The sequence below is a fragment of the Hydra viridissima genome, unplaced genomic scaffold, assembly GCF_058129835.1.
Source record: "Hydra viridissima isolate aposymbiotic clone 2 unplaced genomic scaffold, HvirCarnegie_v1 scaffold_1, whole genome shotgun sequence".
Taxonomy (NCBI): domain Eukaryota; kingdom Metazoa; phylum Cnidaria; class Hydrozoa; order Anthoathecata; family Hydridae; genus Hydra; species Hydra viridissima.
In genome coordinates, this window is record NW_028324300.1 from 4,248,338 (window position 1) to 4,264,316 (window position 15,979).

Genomic DNA, 15,979 nt, shown 5'->3' on the forward strand with positions numbered 1-15,979 from the left:
GCTAACTCAGATATTTTAATATTAAAAATTATTGAAATTCTGATAAATAAATGAAAAATCTGGGTTAGAACTTTCAATATTGGAGAATGTTAGAATTTCTAAGCAAGTTAATTGGTCCCGAAAATGGAAAGAATCAACGTTTCATTGGATTTAGTTTGATGGCTGCCGCAGGGTTTTTTTTAACACTTGGGAACGTTCTTGTGCAGTTCATTTACCAAGAATACAAAGATTTTTCATCGTTTGAAATTCTTTTTACCAGATGTTTTATTCAGTTATTTTTTTGTATAGTTTTTATGGTTTCGAGAAAAGTTCATGTTTATGGTAATAAATATCTGAATATATGGAGTTTATTTTTTATGGCAGTTATTCAGAATGGAGCTACTATTTTTTTCTACTTATCTCTCAAAATGATACCTGTAGCAGATGCAACTGTGCTTCAATTTACTTCTCCTGTGTTCACAGTCTTTTTCAGTTTCTTATTATTGCATAAAGGTTGTGGTGTCATAGAGGTACTTTGTGGATGTGTAAGTTTTTTTGGTGTTGTAGTTATAGCAAAACCAGATTTGATATTGTCGTATTTTGGGCATATTACTAATAATCAAATGAATAATCTTTATATAACCTTATCAGCATATCATAATGCTAATTATTTGCTGGGAATCGTAGTTGCTTTGTTAGCTGCCATGTGCTTAAGCTTGTTTTATGTATTAAATCAACTGAATGGTTCAAATTTTGATGTGATACTAACAGTATTTTATCCTAGTTTGCTTGCCGTCATTATTTCTCCAATTGCAATGTTTATAAAGCATGATAAGTTTTTATTCCTTCAAATCCATGCAGAGCATTGGTATATAATCGTAGTTGTTGGTTTTATTGGTTTTATTGGATTAATGTTGGCAGGAAAATCACTGCAGTTTGAGGATGCAGGACCAGTGATTTTGATCCGCAACTGCGATGTTATTTTTGCACATCTGTTGCAGTACTTACTAATGAATCAACTACCATCTCTTAGCACATTGTTAGGCACTTTTGTTGTTTTAAGTGCATCCTGTTTATTGACTCTTCATAGAGTATTTAATCTGCAGCAATATTGTTGCACAAAGTGTTGTACTCATAAATGTATTAACAAGGAGCAGATGCAAGTTGAGGATGAAGAGAAAATTTTGGTGTCTAATGATTTTATTGATGAAGACAAATAATTAACTAAGTTAGATTTAAGACACAAATATGTATATTTTATTGAATGAGGAAAACATGCTTCTATATTTTTATTTATTTGCTATGTTATTTTTTTTTATTTGTAGTTATTTTATATTATTTATATTGATTGATTGGTATTTTGTAATAATTTCAGCTTTTATTATTCTTTTATAGGAAGTTTAGGAAGATAGCCAGTTTTTTGACTAAGTATTTAAATTTTTATGTAAAATGCCAATTAATTACATTTATTATATTATAGCCTATGCAACAAATGGCTCAAAATATATATAAGTTAGTTTTTACAAAACATTTTTATGTAAATGTACATATTAAGAAAACAAAAAAAAAAAAAAAAAAAGAAGTTTTAATTTTAGATGCTAAGTTGAAATTAGGGAATGTCCGTGTCCCGATAGGAACCGAACGAGTCCCGACCCGAACGGGTATCGCACTCCGATAAAAGCTAAAAATGATTTTATCGGACTCCGATTACCCGAACGGGTATTACCGATTACGGCGATAAAATCGGGTAGTCGAACTTTTTGATGCCCGAACCGAACCAATCTTTCGGGTAATTTAAATAATTGGTACCCGAAAGTTATTGATGCTATAGGTTCCCGAACCCGATTACCCGAACCGAACTCGATTACTTGAACGATTCTGTCGGGTACTCTGTGAAAAAGCTCCATTTTGTTCAAAAATAATTTATATTTCTAAAAAAGTTACCAAAGTGATATATAACCGTAATAATCGCAATAATTACATTTTCACTCGGCCTTTTTGCAGTTAAACAAAATTTAATATATTTCTTTATGTTTTTCACGCCATCCATTTGGCAAAATTACTTTATCTCACCCTTTATTTGAAATGCTCGACTCTGATTGGTTGTTACAAAAAATCCAAGTTAAGCCAAAACCAGTAAAATCAGTCGTAAAGAATCATTGTGTCAGAATTGTTTCCTTTTCCGTTTCTTGAAATGATGTTAGAAAGGTTGTAATTTAAAAATTTTGACTTTTAAAATCGGACGTGAGTAAAAGAGAAAAACATTTCGGAAATGTTTGCTAGCCAGTCAAGTGCTCTTTACAAAGTCTAGGCAATGTTGGTACTGAAAACGAAGAAGGAAGTGAATGTGAAAAAGAAAATCCACACTATCTTCAGATCCAGATGACCTGCCTCCCTATGAAACCGAAGCCAAAAAAAACAGTTAATACATTGTTTAATATAATTAGTTTAACTTCTTTGCTCAGTGCTTGTAAATTTTTTTACAGGGTGCTAACTACCTTCAAACGCCGCTTAAAGTTGAAAAAAATCCAGACAAGTTGTCTACCTGGTTGCCAACTACTTGGACCCATGTTACAAATGTGAGTAAAAAATTTTAAAAGGTGTCAATTGTCAAAAGTTACATCTAAAGTTGCTAATAATAGTAATTGCTACTAATGATCTGAAGTAATTCAAATTAAAGTTGCAAATAATTAAAAGAAATGAGAGGGAATAGTTGTGAATAATTCCAAAAATGCAAATAGATGTAAATATTTGGACACAAGCTCAGTAAAAATTGGTTAAAGTATGAAAATGTCTGACTATCTGCCCTTAAAGTAATTCTTTTTGTCCATGAAAGTCTAACTAATTCTCTTTTATATTTCTCAGACCAATATATGAAGTTCTTGAAAGCCAAGCTCGAAGAAACAAAATTCAGTCTCCAGAATTTGGCCAAGTATCCTGAAGAAGCTGTCAAAGAGTTCTTGCCAAGTTAGTTCAGCAAAAGTGGAGAAGAAGACTCCGAGATTGAACCATTCCTTGTCGACGACAGCTTTTGGCACTCACAATTTGGAAGCTTCTCTTTGAGCTTTATCCAGCCGAAGAAGCAAAAGAAGTGCGCGACTGGATTGAAAGGAGAACTTTTTGCCTATGAAAATGATGTGGAGGCAGTTTCTGCATGGATGGGAAAGCCAATGCAGTTCTGGGTGACAAAATAGAACATCTATTCAATTCTTTCAAAGGCTCCCTTTGTTATCCTGAGCATTCCTGCATGTTCAGTATCCTCAGAGCGCTTGTTCAGCGCGCCAGCCTGAGAGCCACGAAGGGAAGAAACCGCATGGACCCTCTGAAGGCTGAAAAACTGCTCTTCATTAAGAGCAAATACTTTCAGTTTGAGAAAAAAATGCTACTCAAATTTTCCTCAGAAAACAAAAGCTCTTCATCAATTCCAAATGAGAACCCTAATGATGACATCGAGGAAGCCCCTGTTTACGCAATTAGCATTATGGACATGTATGACATTGAAGAAGACAAAGAATTTTTCAAAAATGATTTTTTAAAACTTGGTTCAGAATTCTTCCGAATTATTTCTTGCTAAGAAAGCCATGAAAACAGTCTCCGAATCAGTAAATCTCCAAATTTTAAATGTTTATTTGTAATCAGTGTTAGATTAAAATTATAAGGTAAAATTTCTATACTTGCCAGTGTTTTACTTCTATAATGACTAAGGCAACTAGTGTGTTTAGAACGTTAACTTTTGGTACCAAGACTGCATATATTTTCACATCATTAAACCTCTTTTATTTACTCATGTTGTTTAATTAACCCACAGTTTAAGTAAGTTAAATTTAATACATTTTTTAAATTTTACATTATAAGTTTCACTAACTCTTCCAAAGATGCTAAAGTTACCGTAAGCAATAAGTTGTAGCAAAAATTTAGTAACTTTTAGCAATTTTCACAGTTTGTAAAAATCTTATACTAAGTTTCGGGACCCGAACGGTGATAAAGCCAAAAACCGAACGGGTTCGGGTTTTAGGGTAAAAAAAAATTTCAATACCCAAATGGGTGCCCGATAATTTATCGGTTTCGGTTCCTTAGCTGTCGGTGCTCGATAACCCGTTCGATCATTGTGTCGGGTTATCGGGATATCGGGTATTTAACGGGTTTATACCCAAACGGGTTCGGGACCCGAAAAATTTTTTGAAGTTACCTGTTCGGCGGCCGAACGGGACCCGATGACATTCTTTAGTTGAAATACTAAGTTTTTCCTTTTTTTTCGCATATTTTACTTTACATTGGTTTATTTTCTTTCCTAATTTTAACTAATCTTTAAAAGATTATAAACAAGAAGTAAAAGAATACAATCTAGTAAATGTTCTAAAATGTAAACAGAAACTAGTCTAAAAAAAAAAAAAGAAAGGTGAAGAAAGGTTGTAATAAAAGTGTTCTTATGGGTATCCATTATTATAAATATATTCTTAGTATTCTATATTGCAGTGTGTTTTTTTGGTAATGCAACCTCAATTTCATTTTTCCAACTTTCTTGTTTGGTATTGCAATTCTGTGAACATTGAAATCACAATTTGATCAAGTAACTTGAAAATCTTTTTGTTTTTATTCAGTTTTTTTTTTTTTTTTTTTAATGATGTTTTTTCATTTGCCATCTAACTGAGGCACCTCAATATAGTTCGATGGAGTATAGTTGATAGAGTTCGCTGTTGTATGTAGTATTTGTATAGAATATAGTGGTATGTATGTAGTAGTATCTATGTTGTATAGTTCATTTAGTTCGCTGGAGTAGTGTTTTTATGTAATTGTTTCTTTATAAAAGACAATAAAGAGTAACTTGAGTGTCATATTCAATATTGGATTTTTTTTAAGCGAGCGAAATGTGCTATATATTTTTTTATTTGCTACAAACATTCAATCTATAATTTTTTCCTGTATAGTTTTTAACACATTTTTGACATATTTTTAAAAAATTCTATAATATAATCCAAAGGTTCTTAAGAAAATGATTTTAAACTTATCTAGTTATTATAAGAAATTATTTAGAGGTATCCTGAAGTAATGATAATTATGCTTAAATTTTGTTTGAAGCAACTTATTTTTTAAAGCATTACATCACATGATGGAGATGAAATGGAGATGATGGAGAGAAGTTCCGTTTCAAAATGAACATATCACGCTTTATTTTGAAACATGCAATACAAACATGTAGACAAGATATGTAGTTAGCTTTCTAGTAAAAACGCTTTTTCAAAAAACACAAATAAAATAGGGAAAAATCTTCTTATCGAGCGTACATATTGATTCGTTTGAAACTGGGTGAATCAATCAATGAAATCTATGACGTGTTGACTTAAGCATACTTATATGGCACTCCTTCGTACACGACTGTTTGGAGATCGATTGATTGATTTAAAAACGGTATCTCAAAGACCAAGAATGTCAACCACAACGTCATAGAACATCAAGATCCTACAACAATTTACCGAAAATGATCCCATATTTCTTTACATCAATCTGATACCAGAAGATAGTTGTCCTACATACCATCGAAATAATCATTCACAATCATCTTTAACTTTTGGAAACTTCAATCAGCCTGGGTTTCTCCGTCAGCTTGCTTGAATTCAAAATGCAAAGCGTAGCCTTTTACCGGCAGAATTTGGCCAAAGTCAACCTAGGTAGATGGCAGTTGTGTGGCGTTTTTATGGGCAATGAATCTTGAATGTACTTAAGACGAGCTAACCGCAAACAACCAAACTCATCGTGCGTGGGTGTTGGCTAATTTGAGCCTAAATGCATGGTTACCGTCATTTTTAAGTTAAACAAATTGTTCAGCTGAGTCATTGATTGGTCAAATTAACTTAACCAAAAGAATGGATCTATCTTTCCCAATAATTTTGCTTTAAAAGTTAATTTTTGTTATGATTGTTTTGCAAAGAGTTTTGCACGACATGAAAAACAATTTTTTAAACCTTATATGTTCCAAGTTCACTTGTTCATTACTTTTTTAATAATCTTAAAAAAAGCTGTTGTAAGCACCGCACCTTCGCATCGCTGTACTTTGTACTACATTGAAAAACTTTGTTATTACGAAGTTTTCAATTTCAGAACTTTTTCGAAGCTTCATAATTACGAAGTTCCAAACTTGTAGATATTTGCATCGCCTTCGTAAAAACGAAGTCCCGAAAGAATTAGCATTGTCTTCGTAAAACTTCGTGTGAGAAGGTACTTGTGCTGAACCAGTTGTTTCTGCTCTCACTTTTTCCTACGATCGAATGTTATATACTTGAGTCGGGTTAACACACTGGTGCAAGATTTATTTAAGAAAAAATTCGAAAGGTACAGAACAATTGCTAAATAATGAACCTGGCAGCTTGATGCTGTGTTAATAAAACCAACATACTGTGAGGAGGGAAGATGAGAAAGTTGTAAACATTATCTTTAAGTTTTACCCGACTCAGACACCATACGTTCGAACGAAGAAAAGAGCGAGTCAACCAAAAACACAAGGTGGACACATATCTAATGATATCCAAAATGAATAAGTCCCACCATTAATGATTAAAACTGTTTTTGCAAACACGACTTGAAACACAATGATATGATTTTTATTAGTAAAGTTCTAGAAAGTTCTGTAACCACTCTGATATAAAGACTAATAAAAAGAAAACTAGTAAAACTTGTTTTAAAGAATACTATGACCCAGAAGTTGAAACAAAAGTACTGAACGAACTTGAAGAAAAAGAAATCTATTGTCTGGCCGAGAATTCAAATAACACCTGCGTACAGGTAGAAAAGGAATGGTTGAAAAAATCTTTTAGATTTTTTAGGGAAGATTTTGATGAAGTGTTTTATTTTAAAGAAATTTAAAGAGAAATTCAAGAGAAAAGAGTTTTAAGAGATTTTAAAAAGGATTTTAAGAGAAAGAAAATGTTAAAGAGATTTTAAAGAGGTTTTAATGAAAAAAAGGTTTTAAAAGAGTATTTAGAGATTTTAAAAGAGGATTTTATAAGAAAAGGATTTTTGAAGATTTAAAGAGAATTTAATGAAAAGAATTTATGGAGAACCTAAAGAGAAACTTGTGAGAAGAGAAATATATTTGAGTAACTTTAAACATGCTTTATTATAAGAAATAATGTATTGTCATTTGTATGAGTTAATATTAAGAGAATATATATATTGATGAGAAATAATTGAGGATATTTATTAAGAAAAATAAGTAAGAGAAGAAAAACCAGTCGTAAGAATTTTTATTTTTATTTGCATTTTGATTAAGGCAATATCATTATTAATATTCTTATTACTGCTTTATGCGTTAACAATTGTTATTAAAATGACTGATGTTCCTACCGCGAGTCTACACTATTCTGCTTCACTCTATCCGCATCACCATCATAACATTAACCACATTTAACATAATATAAAAATCAAAAAAAACCTCGCCCTCACAATGCTAAAAACCATTCTTGATGCACAAGAACTTCGAATGGTTCGTAGATATTCGCGGATTTTTAAAAATAGGATTACCAAGTAAAATGGTTAAAACATAATGTGAATTGTTCAAAGACCAATTGGTCTTTGAACAATTCACATTATTTTTTAAAGGTATTTCTTCAGTTTGCTGAGCTAACTAATGGCTTCCTCAGTAACCTTGGCAGACAAGTTTCTGTCTTCAAAATTTTATTTGTAATAGAAATGGTGGAAAACTATAAGGGCCTGCGTCTCGGAATCATTTTCTCGAAATGAACCAGGACAAGCATAAAGAGACAAGAAATGTCCCGGAAAAAATTGACGAATAAATTGTCCCGGAATAAAATTATAAACCGCGACAATAAATTTTCTTTCGGAATTAAAAATTGTGTCCCGGATATCATCGTCTCGTCTCGTATCGAATAAAAAAATAACGAGACTCAGATGCTTAGTAAATTATATAAAATCTTGTAACTTAGTAACAGGCTTAAAATAACTTGGTAAAGATAAGAAAGCTGAATAAATATGGTTTTTTGTTAAGTAAAAGTAATCTTTGGAGTGTTTTTAAACATTAATGAACAATACGCGTGCGCTTAAAGACACTTTCATCATGCGCGCTCATTTAAAAAAAAATTTAAAAATTTAAAAAAATATTTCCTTAAAAAAGTTGAAGCTGAGCAACAGAAGAGAAAGTCAATAATAAAACAAGTAAAAACGCATGAGACAATTAATGCGCAAGTTTATTCAGAAAATATAGACTCCAAATCAACATTTATCAAACTTTATGCCCAAGTGCTAGATGCCCTTACCCAATTCTTAGAAAGATTTGAAGCGTATTTAAAGTGATAAAGCTGCTTTGGGACTGATAATAGCCAATAGTAATACGTTGAAGTTTATACGAGTTTAGCCATTGACAGCGCCGAAACTCTGTAAAGCCCATTAAATTTTTCCTTTAAAAAGCGGCTCAAGTCAGCGTTTTCATCTTACAGAGTTAAGGCGCTCTGAATACCAATCATCTTTAAACCCACTGTTAACCAAGTAGTTTCATTCTTTTGCATTTGCAACTTTCTTAGGCTGAACATTGATTGATTCTTTTTTCAATGGCAACATTATCTCTCGTAGCACTTTAACTTTATATTTCCTATGTGTACCTTTTTTTAGAATTGAATTTGCTAGTTTCGGAAGAAAGTTTTGATGAAAAAACTGAAATAAAAAGATTTTCTGTTTAATTGAACACACTGTTTATTTATCTTTTATAACTATATAATTATTTCACACTTGTTTACTAAGTTTAATTACGCATCTAGTTCTTATATAAATATGAGTCACAAACGTAAACTAATAACTTAAAAAAGCAATTACTCACTTCATCTCAGTCAAAACACAAAAAAATGAGGAATTACACCGATGATCAACTCAATTGCACAAATAAAGTTTGGTGACTTATCATTTCTGTAAAGCATCATTTATGTATGACATTCCAAAGACAACATTTTTGTTCAGGATAGAGAACCATGCAAGCTCTATTGGTACTGGCACAGTCACTATTTTAAGTACTTTTATTGAATTAACATTAATTGAAATTCTTATTAAACTTGCTGATTGGAGATTCGGTAGAACCGACAAACTAATACTTGAACTTGTTGCTAGTTGTTTACAACATATGAAACGAATAAAATCATTTACGATCAGTAAACCAGGCAATGTTTGATACAACGCTTTTATTAAACTTTAGAGACATTCTTTGCAAACGTAGTTCCAAGAGTCCTCTTAAATTTAAAATGTCGAAGAAAGATGTGCTTTGCATGCTTGCCAAAAAAAAAGAGACTTGACAATGAAATCTTTAGTACCAAAAAATGTAGAGACTGATATTATTTACTTTACCTCCTCATTTTTGTTGTTAATTGTTTTATAAAGCTATTTGATTGGTTTATTTCTTTTTATTGTATAACTTTAATTGTATAGCTAACTAACACGCTTTGTTTAAAAAGACAGCTATTGTATGCTTGTAACTTAAAAATTAAATAAAATTGTAAAATAAAATTTATATCTTCTTGTAGAGTGAATATTTCTTAATAAATCTATATTTAAAAAAATATATGAAAATCCTAAACTGAAAAAAAAAAATTCAATTTATTCGAAAACTGTTTAATTAAATCTTATTTTACTCTACTAAAATAGATAACTTTCTTCTAATGACATTACTTATTTTACCATGCCGCTGTTTTATAAGATGCTCTGCGTTTTATTCTTTTTTTTTTCCGTTCATTTTATTATTTTGTTAAAACAAGAAGTCATTGGGTGCTTCTTGCGCAAATTTTGTTTCAACCAAGCATACATTTGCTGTCGAAACTCAGGGAACTTTCCACTGTAAATAAAAATGTTCGTAACACTACTCGACAGCACCAATAAACCTAACCAACTATTGGCACTTTCAAATCCGCTGCTATGTTTGTTGATTTCCGCTTCTGAAAAATGGGACGTGTATAACAACACAACAATGAAATAAAATGCGTTGTAAGGCAAACTTGATAAAAAGAAGATTATAACGGTGAATAAGAAAACTTTCACTATTGCACGATCTCCTGCGTTTTTTATACGTACTTTAGCTAGTTCGTGAAATGAAGTTCGTTTTCGACTTATTGCCGAAATAAGGGCAGCGACGCTGTGTTTTGAACCTTGCATGTATACTTTGCTTGATAAAGGTTTTAAAATTTCACCATCAGATACAAATCTTTTTTTTGATGTCATAGAATGAGGATTCTTACTTAATATTTCGTCTGGTGTAAGCTTACAAGCTAGTGAAGCTCTTGTAAGTTTAAATCTGTTATTAAAGTTCTCATTCGTTTGGCCCTTAATTACAAATTGCGAATGTTCCACTTGACCAGTTTTCTGCGAGTTTGACGCTAAGTGTTTTGCGAATAGAATTTGCGAAGAGCTCTCAAATTTAAAACGGTTGTTATTGGATTGCATATCATCTAAATATTTTGCTCTTTTTCGCAAGGCTATATTTACTCGAACAAGAAAATACGAAAGTAAAACTATCGGAATCAAGCTGTCTGTTAAGAAAGATGCGACGATGTTGACTATATATGGTGTTTTTGTGTTATACTCCACACGGCAGTTGTCGTTTACAACATTTAATCGTAAAAATACGTCAATTTTTAAAACGATGCAAACAATCCAAATGATAAAAACTGTAAGGTTGATTAGGGTGAGTGAAAGCCTTCGAGAAAATGGTCGACATATCGCTCTGTATCGCTCATATCCCATTAAACAAAGAATCCAAGCACTTACATTTACAGTTAATGGACCAACGTATGTGATTGTTTTACACATCGCAACACCAAGTCGCCACACATCATTAGTATAAATTAAGTACAGAAATTGGGTCGGTGTGATTATAGCGTAAATGGCATCAGCGATAGCAAGGTGAACAACTAACCAACGAAAATTCGGAGCATTCTTCATTTTAAAAGAGAAGAAGAATATAACAAATACGTTACCAATTAATCCAAAGACCAAGATGAATGAAAAAAATATGCTCTTTAAAATGAGATGCCAAACCATTTTCTCGTTTTTTGGTTATGTTGCTGTAAGAAACATTTTTTTTAAAAACTATTTATCATCATCAATCACATCCTCATCATTATTATGATCATCATCAACAACAACTTTTGCATATTTTAATGGATTAATAATTTTATTAAGTTTAAATATAGAGTATGAATGTATTATATCTACGCAACATTTTTATTCTAATGAAAATTGAAGCCTCGCAATATTTGTAATTAATTTTTTTAAGCGCCAACAAATATCACATTCAAAGGAAATTTGATTATTAGCAAGTTATAATTAAGTTTATTAGCAGAATAAAAGTCATATCCTCAGGTTGGCTATTGTACTATGTGCTCTTCAAATTTTCTTTGTATAAACAAGATTGTACCTAACTGCTCGTTCACGCGAAGGGAATGGTTTCCTTGTAAACTTAAAAATGAGTAGATGTGCAAAAAACGTCGTTTTTTTCTTGCAAGTTTTAGATTTTCAAACTTTGCTTCGGATGGTTTTTCTTGTAAACAAAGATAGCTCAGGTTGATATTTCACCAGAAAACGTTTTACTAATATTTGTATCTTATTTTGACCAAAATAATATTTAAAGCAGGATTTTCTTTCAGATTTTCTTTTTTTAAATATCAATGCTTGTTATCTCTTTTTTCAGATCTGTCACACGTCAGTTAGTGACGATAGATAAAGAATTTCATCAACTCAATAATTATGTCATCTAACAAAAAGAAAATCTGAAAGAATAAATTGTAGAGTCATTCATATAAGACCTCAGTATCAATTTATAAATTTCTCAACTGCTCAATTTGTTAATTCTGCTATCGGTTTTACGTTAATAAAATCTTTGCTATTTGCTCGCAAATTAAACGCATAATTACGCTTCATATAAAAAATCTGCTTAAATTAACTAACATCTTGATACGGTTATACTTAAAGAGTGTCGAATAAAAAATGGGTTCTTATGAGTAATCGCAGAACATCAAGGGAAACGAAAAAACATGATTGAAAAGATTAGCGATAATGATCAAACGCAATTAAAAATTAATTTCTGATCAATCATAAAAACATTATTAAATATACTAAATTTTTCTTAGACATTCACTTTTTCTATTCATTATCCGTGAGTACAAACGTGCGTGTGTGTAAATGTCTGTATCTTAGCGTGTATTCGTGTGTATGCATGTGTGTTGTTGTGTGTGTGTGTTTTTGTGTGTGAGTGTGTGTGTGGGTGTGTAAATGTAGTTACAATCTTTTAATAGGATTAAATCTTAACGTGTTGTATAAAATGTATGTTTTATGACATGTATGTTGTATAAAATGTATATGCATAAAATGTATGTATGTTGTATAAAATATATGTTTTATAAAATAGCATTGTTACTTTTTCTATTTTATTATCATTAATATTGGTATTGATGTTTCGATTGCAAAATAAAAATTTTCTTGTAGCTTAACTTCCGGAAATGATTTCAAGTCGGATTATTTTCCCTTTGTGTCCATTGTTTTGAAAGTAAGAAAGATATTTAGAGAGGAAAATATAAATGTTAGCATTAAATTAAATAGCTTATAATAACAATTGACCTTTTATTTATTTTTATTCTAAAACTTTTAATAAAAACTTTCAACAACTGATTTCCGAATTCTTTGAAAGTACATTAAATTTTACAAATTTACTTTTTTTTTTATTTTGTTATTTATTTTTTATTATCGTATGTTTTTTATTATTGTATATTTTTTAGGGTGATTTTTTTCCTTTTTTTACTACCGCAGTTAAATTGCTAAATGGGTAATCTATTTATTAATTGTTTTATTAGCCATTTCTACATATTTTTATTCCTGTTATTTTTTTTTTTTTTTTTTAAGCTATTTGCAAATGATTGTTAGGTTACGATCTTTGTAAAGAATGTAATGAATAAAAATATATTTATAAATTTTCGGCTTCCACAGATCGTCTTAGCTGTTTTAAAGTGTATAGTTTCCCCAATTGCTCCCTCAAATCAAGACTCGATAAACACGTTGAGTTTCTTAATCTAAACTGTCGCACCATTTTATCCTGATGAGAAAAATTGGCGAAGCCATAACAAGTACATCATTGTTAATGAATCTCACTACAATCAACAGGAGTTTGCTGTATAAAACAGAGAGGTTGAAGCAGAATCGTTGGTTACATCTTTTATTCACATTTTGATCCTAATTTATTTGGCAACACTTAATTGTTGATATCTTACCAATTTATTTTACTTTCGATTATACTTAGTCTTTTTTCCCCTAAGTATTATAGCTCTTTTTATAACCTAACTTTTGTGTCACCTAGTCTAGTCGGAGTAAGTTGAGCAGGTGTGAAAAAAAATTAATTGATAAAATTAATTAATAAAACAGCATTATCGGATACGGTGAAATAAATTTCGTTGGGTAAGCATTTTAAGGTCCATAAGCACTTTTAAATTAATCGTAATTAAATACTCTTAACAATTCAAAACAGTATCTAAAACCCTTTTTTTAAAATAACACCTGTTCCATAAAATTTGAGACTAACTTAAATAAGCGATATTTGATTAGTAAGCTTGATAAAATAATTAGTATTTGGTATCAAATGAAAGCTCTATCTTTCCTCTTTCAATTAGCATATAAATTCTCTGATTATTTTTTGTTTAGGTAACAAATTAAAATGCCAAATCAACAAGCCCTAAAAAGTCGTGTGTATAATTTTTATAAAAAAAAACATGAAGATGGAAAACTTGTTGTTTGGAACCATTTCAAGATGGAGGGGTACTCAAAAGCTACAATTTATAGATATATGAACAGTTATGATCAAAATAAACCATTGGGTCGCAAAGCTGGAAGTGGAAGAACGCCTACTCTTCATACACAAAACAACCGCATCAAATTAAGGAAAATGTTTAACAATCGAAGAGGTGTGTCAATTTTAAAGGCTTCTAGAAGACTTGGTTGTAGAAAAAGCACCATTTAACGAATCTTAAAATGCTTTAAAAAGCCTATTCTTTGTTATAAAAGAAAAAAAAGACCAAGCAGAACTCCTGAACAGAGGCTTTGGGGTCGCCGAAAATGTGGTCGACTTTATTCAAAATATCGCAACCATGAATTTATTATTGATGATGAGTCATACTTTACTTTGTCGAATAGCACACTGGCTGGTAATAATACATACTATTCAAATAATCAAAAATTGACACCAGACATTGTTAAGTATTATGATGTTTCAAAATTTGAAAAAAAATTACTTGTATGGATGGCAATCTCCCCTCGAGGGGTCACCTCTATTTACATTGCTCCTTCTGGCCAAGCGGTAAACCAAGAGATCTATTTAAAAGAGTGTTTACAAAAGCGCTTGCAACCTTTTATTAATAAATATTATCGAGACACCAAGTATATCTTTTGGCTCAATTAAGCAACATCTCACTATGCTAATTCGGTAACAAAATGGTTAAAAACCCAGATGATACCATAAAATAAAGACAATCCAGCAAACTTACCAGAAGCTCGTGCTATGGAGGATTTTCGGGCAATGCTTAAGCGGATGTGTACAAAAATGGATGGTCTACAAATAATATATCTAACCTTGAGCTTCGGATTCGTTATTGTACCAGTAGACTTGACCTAAATGCTGTACAAAAGCTGGTTCAAGGTACCAATATCAGACTTGATCAAATTCGAAGATATGGAGTCTTGTGATAAATTTATTTTTATTTTCCTATTCTGCATATTTAATTCTAAGAACATACCAAAAAAAAAATTTTTATCGTGTTCATTTAAGTTTTTATTCAAGTTTAAAGCCAGTCTCAAGTTTTATGGAACAGGTGTTAAATCAATTCTGCAAGATAATTTAAGTTCATCTGCAGAAATTTTCGGGTTGAAAGATAATTTTATCTTTCAATACGACAATGATCCTAAGCATACGGCTCGTTCGGTCGTCGAATATTTAAAAGTATCAGGGTTCAAAATGCTCGAATGGGTTGCTCAATCACCAGACTTAAACCCAATCGAGCATCTTTGGGCTCACGTCGAGAAAAAATTAAAAGATCGGCGAATTTCGAAGAAAGCCGATCTGAAAAACTTTTCCCCTCGCTAGGGCAGTGGTTGCGCAGCTTGGTAAACTTTAGGGAATATTTTCTCAAACAAATCTAAAAAAGCTGTTTTTTCTTAAGCAATCTTTAGCAGATAAAATTGTGTGAAATTAGCAGATAAAATTGCAGTGAAAAAGTTTTGTAAATCCAACGCACCGTTCAAGAGATCTATTAGATTTATTAAAATTGCCCAACAAGCCCCGCCCTACCCTACTTCGTCGTCCTTTAGCTCTAAATAGTTTTTGGAAAATTTTAGTTTTATTTTGGATCGTTCTGCAGTCGCAAGTTTAACAAAATATAGAATAAATGCAGCGCATTCAGTGTATGATGCTATTGTTGGAGAATGTTGGGCTATTAAAGTTTACAGTTTCTTTTGTCATTAAGGAACTGGGTTGTATTATGTCCTCAAAACAAGATTGGGAAGAGAATAACTGGTCGTTAAAAACAAACGATGTTTAAGCTCTGCTAGAAATATTTCAGCTGCATTGTAAAATTCATTTAGTTAGCAAAAACTTTGAAATTGTTAATTTATTTTGTTTATACCCCACAAGTGTTACATTACAGAAAAGACTCTAAAAACTTTCAACTCGCGTATTATTCTTTCTCAGTGATGAAATACTGTATGAAAATTGACATCAGTTTTTTGAAATATTTTGTAAAAAACACTTTGTCTAGTTTATGGCGCTAACAAACACATAAATCAGTGAACCATGTTGAGGGTGATATTGACTATCCATATTATCTTCATCTATCTATGAGGAGAGTTTTAGAGGTGTGAAAGGTCTGAAAATGATTTGTGAAATGATATTTAAATGAAGAAGTTGTAATGACTGATTGAAAGAAGTTATTACAAATGTGTGGGAGGTTTAACAATGAAGTGAAGGGACGTT

At 31.2% G+C, this 15,979-nt stretch overlaps 2 protein-coding genes across 2 annotated transcripts; one reads left to right on the forward strand and one right to left on the reverse strand.

Annotated features, from left to right (window-relative positions):
* On the forward strand, window positions 1–3,652 carry LOC149892963 (solute carrier family 35 member G1-like). The gene is made up of 3 exons (XM_090075057.1): window positions 1–1,407; window positions 2,466–2,558; window positions 2,845–3,652. Exon 1 carries the CDS (start codon window positions 87–89, stop codon window positions 1,197–1,199), a length of 1,113 nt encoding a protein of 370 aa, XP_089931183.1. The 5' UTR covers window positions 1–86; the 3' UTR covers window positions 1,200–1,407; window positions 2,466–2,558; window positions 2,845–3,652.
* Window positions 3,653–8,657: 5,005 nt separating this feature from the next.
* Window positions 8,658–11,694, reverse strand: LOC149892964 (uncharacterized). Its single transcript, XM_090076747.1, has one exon. It carries the CDS (start codon window positions 11,008–11,010, stop codon window positions 9,706–9,708), a length of 1,305 nt encoding a protein of 434 aa, XP_089932873.1. The 5' UTR covers window positions 11,011–11,694; the 3' UTR covers window positions 8,658–9,705.
* Between the last annotated feature and the right edge of the window lie 4,285 nt (window positions 11,695–15,979).